This window comes from Corvus cornix, chromosome 1 (assembly GCF_000738735.6).
Source record: "Corvus cornix cornix isolate S_Up_H32 chromosome 1, ASM73873v5, whole genome shotgun sequence".
In the NCBI taxonomy this organism is placed as follows: domain Eukaryota; kingdom Metazoa; phylum Chordata; class Aves; order Passeriformes; family Corvidae; genus Corvus; species Corvus cornix.
This window is the reverse complement of record NC_046332.1, coordinates 46,787,085-46,800,103: the sequence shown is the minus strand read 5'-3', so window position 1 is coordinate 46,800,103 and position 13,019 is coordinate 46,787,085. Positions and strand designations below refer to the sequence as shown.

Genomic DNA, 13,019 nt, shown 5'->3' with positions numbered 1-13,019 from the left:
CAAAACTGTCCAAACCTATAATTTTATAGCTCACAATTAAATTGTTAGAGCTTGGTGAGATACATTTTTCTCTCACCTGCTTTTGTTCTTACTGTGCGTGGGACTTTGGTACTTTTGTTAAAGTACAAGGCAGTATCTTTAATTATAGGCCATATCTCATTGGTTTTGGACAAGATAAACTTGCATTTCACTCTCTTGATATTCAAAAGCTGGTTAATGTCTTCTTTCAGTCTGTGCCTGAAATATCTTGGTCTCCTCCAGTCCTGCCAGCTTCACTGTTCTGGAGGTGCCCAACATGGCTGGATCCTCGCACTGCTCTCCAGATACTTTAGTGAACTAAATGGTAGGAAGTTCATATCTTTTTAAGATGGTGAGTCGTTATTCTCCTTGGTTATGAAGTACATAAGCATTTTCAGTTTCCCTTGGCAGAATGTGCCACTTACATGCAAAGTAGTAAGCTCTCAGGTTGTTAGACTGTGCTTTAATATCCCACTGGCCATTTCTAGGCTATTTGGTCAAAAAACCGTCAGTCCTGCTCACATGGAAATGTTGTGAATGGAAGCACTGATCTGATATTGCTACAAGTAAAATGAAAGATGAAAGATATCTTTAACTTCCCATGCAACTTCCTTGTAATTTTATCAGACTCTTTAACAGTTGAGAAAAATAGTTTGTCTTCAGTGAGGAGTCCAGATAAAGACATGTGTGTCACATGTGCAGATATGAATCTCTGCACAGTGCAGTTTGCTCCCCAGAAGACTGAGTCTTGTCACAGTGGCTTTTTCCTCTAAATAAGGGAGCCGTGAAGAGATGAAAACTTGGGATACAGCTTCTTGACCAGTGGTCTGCTTGATAATGGATAGTGGTGTACCTAGTAGATAGCTAAACTTTGCTTTCACTGAGGATAGTGATTTGTAGCTAACAATCTGCTTCCAGAAGTGGGAGACTGTTGCAATGTGTATGTGGTTCTCAGCTGATAGGGGCAGCAAACAAAGTAATTCAGCCAGTGGAGTATATTGCTTGTGTAGATGTTTGTACACTATTTTTTTCATGGATCTTTGGGCAAAAAACCCAGAGGAAGAAGCAATGGCTTTCACCCAGAGTTGTTGGCACACAGGGAGAAAAATGAGTGAGGAAGGCACTTAAAATGAGAACTACCTGTGGATTGATAAATAAGAGACTAAAATATGGAAACTTTGTTCCAACTACAGATAGATAGAGAACTAAAAAATGGGGTGGGAAGAAATAGGGCTGACCTTAACATATGAACAGGCAAGAAATGTCTCACAGAGACCATCAGTAAGAATTTCACTACTGAGATGTCAGAGAGTTGATAGAGGAAAATAAGTAATAAAGCAGAATCAGTTAACCTGTGGGACTTCTGTCCTATGCTGGGATTCAGCTCAGCATATTGGAAGGGATATGTTGCAATAGAAGCCATTAACAGATTTTCTGTTCACAGGTCCAAAGTAGGAATTTGAATGCTCTACCCTGATTCATGCCTGTGCAACAAATATTGTCAGTGCTGGAGCACTATAGAAAGGAAACAAATGACAGCTGTGTGGAGGAGCTGTTGTGATAAGCTGGTTGCAACAGAATTGGAAGATTGCCCTGTAATACATTGTGAGCTGTGAAAATACCAAGACAGCAGCAAATTATGTTGCTGGCTTGAAAACATAAATACATACACAGGAAGGATTAAAATCCATGTCATTACTGGAGACAGGTTGTTTCCAGCTGATAGAACACATACTATGAAAGCTTGTTAAGGGGCTAGGTGATAAAAGTGTGAGAAGGACATCAAAGGTCTACAGCAACAGATGCTGAAATGAGAATCTGGCAGGCTGTGCCTTTGGACATGGAGATAAAACTTTCATTATTTTCACTGGAAATAATGGAACAGCAGTAACCACTTGACTGTAATTTGCTGTGGACTTAGTCAGATAATAGTGTGTAAATATATGTTCATTTTCCTGAGCACAGCTTCTGTACCCCAGCATGTCAAAAGCTACAGCTGTTGTTATTTTAGTGATATGTGACCATACAATTTGGAAACAGTTACATTGAAAATATTCATGAAAAAGTACATGAAGTAAAACAAGAATATAGGTCTTGGATCTTCAGTCTTTTTATTACTCTACTTTCTGATATGCTTACTTTGTTTACACACATTGACACAATGTTTGCCAGCTGACATGGTTTTGTGGCTTTCATAAGAATTTACTTCCTACTAATTAAACCTTCATATTGCCAGTGCATATGCTATGCTAATGAAAACTTTGGAAACTAGATGGTATTTTTATATGCAGAAATTCTTTGAGAGTTTGCAAAGTCAAGTAGGGCTTTCTGCAAAGGTAGAACTGCTAAGTTCATGTCTGAGTCACTGAGCAAATGGCTGCTGTGATCCAAGACAGTGATGCTACCACCTGTGGATGTTATGGATATAGCAGAGTTGGTGAAGGAGAGCCATGTGTTCACTTCAGCTGTTTCAGCCAAGCATCTTAAAGATCTGTGCGAATTGTGGATGAAGTTAGTAGGCCAGGTTGTGAGCTGGGCATCTGAGTGCTGTTCCTGACTGCTGTGAGACTATAAATCTTGTGCCAGAGGCAGGGATGGAAAGGAGGGAAGAATGGGATGAGGGACTTAATTTCACATCACTAAAGGTTGCAGTTGCCAGGGTTGGCTGATCAGAGGCCTGTGATTTAAGTGCCAGAGCATCTTTGCTGAGTTGCAGACATGGTGTCTGTTTAAGCACTTTGAAACAGTGGTTTATGTTGCATGTTCTCATGATGCTGAATGTGTAGGGACCATGGATTAATTTTATGCTTGGCTGGGTTCTGTATTCCTCTGGAATGACACATGATGTTGCCTTCTACTGGCTGTTCAGCTGCTCTCAGCTCTGGATGTTCATCACTAAGGGTGCACTTGCAGCAAGTTTAGTTCTGGTGTGGTTGCTGTCAATCTATTGGAAGTTGCCATTAGTAGTATTTCCTGTTGCTAGATTGTCATCATCTTGTGGCAGATGTCTTTGCCTATATGAAGCTTGGGGTGCTAAAGAAGTAATACTTTTATGTTTGTGGGGTGGGGGAATACTCTGGCTTCTCAGCTCTCTGCAAGTTAAACGAGGTCGTTACCATTAGCTCTCTAGTTCATCAATGCTGGCCCTGAACTGTGCTGTCTTGATGTTCTGAGGTCAAAACAACTGCTATAAATAGAGAACAGAATATGTTTTGGGGTTTTTTTTGTCTGTGGCATGTAAGATTGTCTCAGTTTAGTGAACAGGTTCCTCAGTCTGTGTGTAATGCTAAACCTCACTCTCCTGGCGTCCTGTCTAGCCCACAGCTGTGCATATACAGGAGTTCCTCACACTGCTGGCCGTGTGTCATACTGTTGTTCCTGAGAGACAAGGAAATACAATAATCTACCAGGCTTCCTCTCCAGGTTGGTTTTTGCTTTCTTTTTTGGGAGGGAAAGGAATGAGTTGAAAGAGTAGAGGTAGATGGAAGGAAGGTCCATAAATTTCTGGGTAATTTCAAAGGTCATTGATTTTGAAAGCAAAATGTCCCCCACGATGCTAGCAGTAGATCTGGCATCTTCTGTAATCAGTACACACTGCTTTTGAATGCTTCCTACAAAACCATGTAGCCCATGATGTTTCTTTAGAGATAGGCTGGGCTTAGGATTCCTTCTGCTCTCAAGAGACCTTCTACTCTTTCTGCAGGGTGAAAGTAAAAGACTGAGTGCGTAGGAAGTAATGATTTGTTTCTGCATGAGCCGTTACTTTATTGGCATGACTAAAAACTGTCTTTCTTGATCTACTATCTGCTTAGAGCAAGATAGGAAGCTCTCCAGTGCTGATACCTGGCACAATACAACCAAAACTTTCAGAATCTTGGCTGTATTCAGGTTTGCACTTCACTGGTTTTTACTCCTTTCAGTTAGCCCAGAGGTATTAACAGAGCTAGGCGGGGCCAGATTGGGGAACATTGCTCTCCATTGAGTTTATCTCTGTTAGTGAAGATATTTCTAGAATTGCTGTAGTGGTGTATTGAGTGATGAAGCAGCATCATTTCTGTTTTATGTCTTAATAGAGTGTCTGAAAAGTAGGTTGAAGAGCTCATGTAAGGAATGTCTGGTCAGAGTGATGAACCATGAGGAGACCAAGGGAGCTGCAGAGACATGAGGGTTGCTTGAATTAGGCACTAAATCCACCTGTATGGCAGTTGTGCTTGATGACACTTGCTCCTTAAGGAGGCTCTGTAATTACCTATGGGAGGTACAGGTGTTGGCTCTGATTGCAGCTCTGTTATTTGAGCTCTTAATAACACTGCCCAGTTCAGTCTCCAGAAAACAATGCTGTATTTCTGTAGTACCTGAACTTAGTGCCTTCACAGCAGAAAATGGATTAAATGCATATTGTGGGAAGTTAGAGTAACAGAGCTTTGATCTTGCTTTCAGAGCAGGTATTTTTCCCTTGTGGAAAAGTATGGCACCTCCACAAGAAAAGAGTTCAATGCTTCAGTAGTTACAGGGTATTTTATACAGATTGAGTACCAGGTTTGTGTAGTTGATATTGCACGGCCTTTGTAGGACTAAAATGTTGAATGTTTTTTGTGGAAGAGTGTGCAGAGCTACTCTGGCATCCCTATGGATGGGAGTATATGGGAAAGGGGATGCTGTTTTGGCAATCTGCCGTATTTAAGTATGGGTTTTGGAGGCCTCTTTTACATACCAGGTTAAATTCAAGCTGTTTGTTTGTTTGTTTTGGCAGATGAAGGAGCATTAGTAAAAGGAGCAAAAAAACTTGGTTATGTCTTCACAGGACGGACTCCCCATTCTGTTATCATTGATGCGGTAAGCGGTGGATGTGCATGGCACAGGCTGCCAAGGTCATGCAGAGCATAAAGGTGTCCTCCCTGGTTCTGTGAGGGCCCTTTTCCAGGGCCTTCAGGATCCTACATGCAAAGGGCTTATGCACACTGAGAAAAGTTGTCTTAATCTATTTGAAGATGCCAAGTCCTCTGCCTCTCTGTGTGGCATGGGAAGTTACAAGTTTACTTGGGAAATGACAGCAGTTGTGCCTGAAAAATAGTTCCCTTGTCTAGGAAGCACAGATGGGAACACTCACATTAGAAGGAAATTCATGTGTCTGGGAGGTTTTATGACTATTATGTTTAATGGCTGCTGTTCTTCTAAATGTTCCATTTCTTCTGAGTAAGATCTTCAGTAGAAGATGTATCTGCTTGACAAGCTGTGTATGCGGGGGTGCGTAGTTAATGGATTGCAGTTAACGCAGGCAGCCTCAAACTCATGAGGCCTCATTCAGACTCAAGTTGTAGTCTAAGCTAAAGTGGCTCTGGATTTACACAGATGCAGCTAGTAGGGTGCTTATTAAGAATAATGAACGTCTTTTTGTCCTTCCTGTCAGGTATGTCCCCTCTCAAATTTCTTGGTGCACTGCCAAGCTAAGCACTTGAAACATTTCTTCTAGGACTTGTCATGAACTTTTTACAATTTCTCAAACTTCTTCTTAGTTGAAGGTAGATAGACAGTGTCATCTAGAGCCACCTAAATGCTTCTCTCCTCTGCAGGAACAGCCAGGCCTACCTGGCCTAGTTGTATACTCATAATACAAAGCTGGGGCACTGTTAATCTATAGCCAGCAATAAAAGCTGTCACTTTCAGAGATTCCTGTCTCTCCTTACTGCCTACATCAGCGGCAGCACATGTAAAATGGTTTGGAGATGCTTTTTAATCTTGGGGAAGTTGATACATGCCCTGGACATGTGTATACTGCATGTGTATAGATTTTACATTTTGCAGCACTTTCTTTAACTGCATGCTACCAATATCACTGGAATTCTAAGACTCTGGTCAAATTCCTACTACTCCTTTTGTATATTATGCAACAGGAATGGCAGGTGTTTTAAAATCTTTCTCCTTCTTCAGGTTGTTCCTGCTCAGCCCCCAAAGATAACAGGAATTTCTCCTCAGTTAATCTTTCTTTTTTTTTTTGCAATGAAAAATATAATTAATGTTCTTGTGAATTCACAGAATATAAGTACTAAGTGAGGTCAGTCAAAGGTTATTGTAATGCCTGGAGGGCATGCTTATTTTAACTTGGAAAAATGCCTACAGCCTGTAATATGTCTCTTAGTTGATGGCTGTTGAGAGCTAAACATGCAGCTTGGCTTTCAGAGCATGCCTAATCAAAAAGGATAAGATACTAACTCCTTGTAATGATGTAGCAGTAGTAAATGAAGGATGCCACAGTGATACAGGATGTTGAATTAAGTTCCTTAAATAGGGCTCTGCATCCTCTAACCAGTGGAGGGAGCCATTGCCATATTTATTCACCCTGGGATGTGTGACAGCCGCCTGATCAGCTTGCCTGTTTGCACGTATAAGAATATAATGCAGATTGTACTTACAATAGTACCCGATTTCTTTTGTTTTCTTTTGTAGCTGGGGAAAGAGAAAACCTTTGAAATTCTTAATGTGCTGGAGTTTTCCAGGTAAGTTTTCCTCTAATATGCGAAATGCAGGGTAACAAAAACTTTTTTATAAAAAAATGTTATTGAGAGTAAAAAGGTACAGCTGATACAGTAGAAAAGCAGAACTTCCTTAACTTTTGTCCTGCCCCTTCATCATCTTATTTCTGAGGTACTATGAATGAGCTTATAAACTGGTGGCTGTTGGCATGTGATCATAAAACTTTCTCCTGCCACTGCAGCTCTGTTAATGTATTAAGAAGTTGCTGGCCTGGAAGCGTCTTGCTGTGACTCATGGGTATCCTGATTTGTCACTTGTCTACTTCAAGAACATACTTTAGGATTGCACTTTTATAGTGCTTCTGCAAATTGCTTTTTGAGTAGATGGAAACTGCACCTGGAAGTGCCTCCTCTTAAGAACCATGCCAGCTATGAAAATATAAACATTGCAAGCACTCCTAATTGGTCAGGCTCATTAGGATGGGCATTGCTTGGGTAGCAAGAAACTTTGATGAATCAGGCCCCTAAATCACTGGAGATAACAAGGTGCTTTCTCTTTGTCAGTTGATCAAGTTAGGCCAGTTTGGATGGTGCTAGGTGCTAGTTAGCATTCCTTTTTTTTCTGTTGTTTTTTTTCCTACTCTTGCTGGGGATTAAGCCTTGAACTCTTGTTCTCTGCTGTCTTTTAGTTGGCTGGTTGTGCTCTAAAGGACTATGTAAAACTAAAGGTAGGGATGATTTGGGTAGGCAGCTTTTCTTGTGTCCTGACTTGCTTTGAAGATTATTCTTGAGTACTTCCCTCTTTCCAGTCAGAATGTAGCTATTTCAGCTACTTGTGGTAAGTATCTGAAACGGCACTGGAAGAGTCTTTGAGGGTTTGTGGCGAGTTGACCAGCACCCTGGTGTCTGTGGACAGGAGTAGCCACAGCTTGCATGCAGCAGAAAAGAGCTGTCTTAATTCTCCCCTGTGTAGCACCTTCCCACCTGGCCACTGAGGGAGCTCCTGTAATTAGTTTTCAAAAAGCACATGGAAGTTTCCCAGTGTCATTAGAATGTTGCAGCAATTCTGGGCACAGCTAATTGCTGTCCTTCCAACCCCTCTTTAGAAAGCCTCAGAAAAGATTTGTTTTGTCTGATGATCATGCCAAGAGCTTGCTTTAATACACATGGCTCTTGAGCTCTGAAAAGGGACTTCATTTCTCAAAGCAGCCTCAAGAGGAGACAAAAGATTGCTCAACACTGTGTTTTGTACACATTGGCAAAATGGTAATGAGGAAGGAGGGTACTTCCGAGTTGTCCTTCTGCTAAGGAAAAGATTTACATGAAACCACATGTTCTTATGGTTCCCTTAATGAGAGTTGATTTGTTTGCCTCTGCCTCTTGCAAGTTGAGTATCTTTTCCAGTGGGTCTTTTAAAGGAGAGATTGATAAGTAAAATGACAAAATTTCTTAAAAAAAATGAAATTATCCTTGCCTGCCTTCCTTTGTTAGATGTTGGTGTACAGTATGCTACCGTCTACATTAGGGTTTTTTTTAATATAGATGCCAAACTTGACTGTCCTGTCCTTGCTCGAGGGGGTCTCACTTCCTTGTACTTAATCCCAACTATGTGGGTCTGATTAGACCAATATAAAGAATCTATAGAGCCCAAGAACTGGTCTATACCATGATTCCTTTCAATGATGTTTTTGCTTGCTTTTGAGGTAGGAAGTTAAACAAGTGCCCTTGTCAGTGGATGGTTGTTTCAATGTCTGTTATGCCTATAATAAAGATGTGATCAGCCTTAAAGATTCCATTTCTAGAGTCCCCAAAGGAATTTTGCTTGAGAAATAAGGAAAAACTGAGAGAGAATAATGAGAATAAATGTGACTGCCCTTCTTCCAAGACGATTTTATACTATCTTGCTCTTTTTCAAATTCTTGCTCGCATCTGGGTTTAAGTCTGAAGTGCTTGCCAATGGGAGACATAGGGCTGAAGCTCAAAATAGGCAATTTAATATTTCTCCTTGTGGTCAAGGGTTGTGGGATCTTAAGTTACTGCTGTTATATCCCATTTGATTTCAGATGCACTAAACACATCTGAGAAAATTCACTGGCTTGAACAGGAATTACTCTTCACCACTTTGACTAATGAAAGCAACTATTTTTCTTTCAATAGCAACAGGAAGAGAATGTCAGTGATCGTTCGAACTCCGGCAGGACAGCTACGTCTCTACTGCAAAGGGGCTGTAAGTAATTATGCTGCCTAATGGAGAACACTGCCAGTTATTGTTTCAACAGCTGTGCCTGATGCTGACATTTCATGTCTCATACAGAATACCTGTTGGTTTTCTGTTTAGGGCCAAGTGATTTAAGAGAGCTGTCATTCCTCCTCTGACTCCTTTTGTAGGCTGGAAGACTGCTAGGCTTTCTACTACCCAGCTGAAATCCTGAAATTAATGGGAGCAGTACCCTCACTTCAGCAAAGCTAGGGCTTACCCAGCTGTGCAGCAGGAGTTCAGGAGCTGGACAAAATGCTGTTGTCTGAATTTATAACACTAAAATTTGTTCTCAAGTGCTTGGCTCTTGATCTGGCTTTCGTGCATCTCTGCACCTGCTGTTATTTGTCATCATGACTTGCACCATGTTGTGCTTTTGTCTTCACTGACAAGAGCAATAACTTAGCACAGTACAAAGGCTCCAAAACTAGCATTGTCCACAGCCAGAGAATGGTTCTAATTTCAGTGGAAAACTATGGAGCTGGCTTTTTGCAACAGGGAAAACTCTTCCTGACCTCTGAGAGGCTCTGGTTTACTTGAATTTGCCATGACATATAGGTCTGTGTTCACTGCTCTGTTGCTTCTGTTTATCTCCCTTGATTTCATAAAGATGTGCTGGCTTCATGCTGGTGTGGTGGAAGGGAATTAAGCCCCCTGCCATTGTGTGGTAGTTCACAGTTGTATGTCTAACAGGGCCACACAGACTTGGAACTTGCTTGTTGTTCATGCCATGCCTGAATTCACCCTGTTCTTTGGAGTGTGGCACTGGAAGGGATGGAGAGCAGGAGACTCTGTAGTACAAAGTTTCATGCTGTTTTCTGTATGAGCAGACCTAGATGTACTAACATGCTGCATCTGCCACTCATGTGAGCTGTAAGCTAACTGCTTATTCTGCATTAACTCTTCCACATTCTGGTAGTCATCCTCTGTCCTGCTGCTTCCATAATAAATAGGTTTGTATGCCTGTCTGTAATCAGCGCTAGATGTAGGCCTGTTTACTTAGCTTAAGAGCAGATGTCTGAGTAAAAGTAGAGTTTCTGTATTACATATGTTTGTAGAACTTGTTCTGGTAGTTGCAGAGTAAAATCCAGACTCTAGTTATGTGGGTGATGCTGCTATATTTTGATTACAGCTCTTAGCCAGGCCTTTTCAATTGTCCTTTGATTTAGTGATAAAGAAAGCTGCTACAGGAAGAAGGCTGTTTCTGAGAGAATGTTGTGGTAGAACATGATCAGTGTTTCTGCCTTTTATTTTTAACATCAGTGGGAATCTTTTCTAGAAAGGACTGCAGGAAACTACTGCATGGGACTGCAATATGTACTGAATAAGACCAGACATTTGTGTTCTCTGAAAATCAATATATTGGCTTAGTAATCTGTGGAGAAGTGTTCTGTACTGCCCAGTAATGGGGACCTCTTTATGGAAAAAGGGGAGGAGGGCAGAGTGTACTTCTGTTCCTGTTATTTAAAGTGGAAGCAGTATCTCTGCCACTGGGCACAATCCAGATTAATTACTCAAATCAGAGACTCTAAACCCCAAATATATTGTAAATACAGTTTTATTTTTGATATTAGCAAGTCCATTCAGGTTGCTTCTCTTGAGCTTGTAAATACACAAATAGCAACTTCCTATGTAGACTTACTCTGTTGTAATGAATTTGGTTTTAATAGGATAATGTAATTTTTGAGAGGCTTTCAAAAGATTCCCAGTATATGGAACAAACACTGTGCCATCTTGAATACTTCGCAACGGAAGGTAAGAGAAACAGCATGCCATGAGATTTCAGTTTATGAAATTATTTGCAGCATATTCTGCATTGTCTAAGCTCTGTGGTGTCAACTGAGATGATTGTGAAGATAAATCAAGACGGAGTGTGTTATTAGCAAATTAACAACTGTAGGATGACTTCAAGTGTAAGGAGGGTTTTGTCCAACTTCTGTGTGATTTCAATAGGGAAGTGGAATTTGGAAGGAAAGGACAGTGTTCTGTGTGTCCATGATGAAGGGAAAGGGTATGAGTTGTGTTGCCCAGAACAGCTCAGTTACATTGGAGTTGGAGGTCTTTTTACCAGGGTAGAAGTCGGATGCCAGCGTCTCTGGCTTTACGAGGCAGAACATGCTGGGCAGCCTGGTAGACTGAGACATCAAAGATGGTCTGAAATGGTCTGTAAGGCCTTTGACTGATGTAGCACCTCTGTTCACAGGGAAGCACTGGGCTTTTTTTCCCCCCTTCTGCAATAGCATAGCATACCTGATTTATAGTAAAACCATGAACCAGCATTTTTCTTCCAAAATCTGAAAATAACATTCAGCTTTTAAAAAAAAAAATTTTTTGCAGACTCCCATGGTCCCAGTAGTGGAACTTCTGTATTTTTTATTTTATCGCACACACTCCTTTCTGCTTGATTCATGACAGAAAAAAAACCAAACCAAAATCATTACTTCTCTATGTTAATTTTTGCCAGTGGTCTAATAAATTGCTTTTCGTACTTCATGGACCCACTTCACTATCTTATGCACATGTAACTCCCATTATTAGTGTGAGTTACATTGGTACACTGAAGGAGAGCACAGTCTTGCTAAAAAGAAGCATGGACTGTGCAGGGTGTTTGACTAATATCACCAATCACAGTATGTAGCCCATTCTTCAGTATGATCTTTCTAAAAATACGTGAACGTCAAGCTTGCTTTCATACTTAGTAAAAAGTTTTTGCCCAATACTTTCTGGATTTGCACCAACTTTGGTAGCCAAAATGAACCAGATTTGTGGTTTGCAACTGTGGAAATCCAAGTACTTTAAAAAATGTGCAGGGTGATTTTGTGGAATCCAGAGTTTAACAGTGTGTGTTAGACACTCTTGTTGTTCCAGCGTGAGGGTTAGAATTTAGTGTTCCTTAGGTATGAATGATTTGATGATACTCAATGCAGTTTTACTGTGGGTAATGGCTGTCTTCTGTTTTGTAGGTCTGAGGACATTGTGCATTGCTTACGCTGATCTCTCGGAGAAGTCTTACAGAGAGTGGTTGAATGTCTACAATGAATCCAGTACAGTTCTGAAAGACAGAACTCAGAAGCTGGAGGAATGCTATGAGATCATTGAAAAGGTGAAACATACTTTTTTGATGATCAGATGCAGATTCCCTTACATGTGTATTTTCCAGTGGAATTTTGGCTTTACACAATTAAATAAACTGTTAATTTCATAGATGAGAAACTGGAAAGGTTTTTTAGTTGGTAGCTTGTTCAGTCCACAGTTTTAATCTGTAAATCTGAGACAAATTTACAGATAAAAAATAATTTCTACTTATAAACGCTTTTCTCACACTTTTAAAAACCTTCCTGTTTTGTGTAAGGTTGTTGTAACTTGCTAAAGATAATACATGTAAGTCACTGTATTGCACCAAGTTCCCATGTACTAGTGCATGAAGAGATCTGTTCCTTTTAGTACAGCACTCACAGTTCAGCGTTGTTGAAGGCTGTTGTAGGCACAGTGCAGGGCTCACCAAAGCCTGTAGGAGCATGGGCTAAAAAAAGGGTGAAAACCTGCACTCCATGCAAATTGCAGAGCTCTTAATTTTGGAAGGGGAAAAGTAGGTATCAGAGAACCTACTTGAAACACTAATCCCACAGTGAATGAAATGTTAAAATGCCAACACTAGGGGCCAGTATTTCTCTGAGCCTCGTTGGTCTTGCTGCTTTCGGAAGTGCTGGTAGTTGCACTGCTAACCTATGTGGGTTCATGTTCTTCCCTCTTGCTCCAGGTATTTAGTTTTATTTAGTGGTTTCTTTAAAACATGTTTTGAACTTCAATATATTTAAAAATTAATGTTAATTTAAATTAATATTAATTTAATAATTAAATTTAATATTAAAATGTTGCTTAGGTTCTTTCATTTACTTAAGTTAGTTGGGGCAAAATCATAGAATGATAGAATGGCCTGGTTTGGAAGGGACCTTGAAGATCATTGAGTACCAATCCTCCTGCCTTGGGCAGGGACACCTTTCACTAGGCCAGGTTGCTAGAGCTCCATCCAACCTGGCCTTGAATGCTTCCAGGGGTGGGGCATCCACAAGGAGGTTGAGACTAGGATAGGAGCCAACTTTCAGAGGGTAAGAGAAAAGCTCCAAGAACTCTTTCAGTAAGAGCTGAAGACAGGGTCTTTTCCAATTCATGCCTAAAATGGTCTTTTATGTTTATAGTGTGTCAGTAAGTGTGGTTGTCTAATCCTTGATTCTGTAGGTTTGAGTAGCTCCTTTCAGCTTTCTGCTTCT

General features: G+C 40.6%; 1 protein-coding gene across 1 annotated transcript in view; it reads left to right on the top strand.

Annotated features, from left to right (window-relative positions):
• The window catches only part of ATP8A2 (ATPase phospholipid transporting 8A2), a 320,460-nt gene that overhangs the window by 74,434 nt on the left and 233,007 nt on the right, over nt 1-13,019 (top strand). The window contains exons 17-22 of the mRNA XM_039565493.1: nt 3,336-3,441; nt 4,772-4,854; nt 6,466-6,515; nt 8,649-8,718; nt 10,419-10,503; nt 11,712-11,851. Coding sequence (XP_039421427.1) covers nt 3,336-3,441; nt 4,772-4,854; nt 6,466-6,515; nt 8,649-8,718; nt 10,419-10,503; nt 11,712-11,851 — 534 coding nt within the window. The remainder of the gene's footprint in view (nt 1-3,335; nt 3,442-4,771; nt 4,855-6,465; nt 6,516-8,648; nt 8,719-10,418; nt 10,504-11,711; nt 11,852-13,019) is intronic.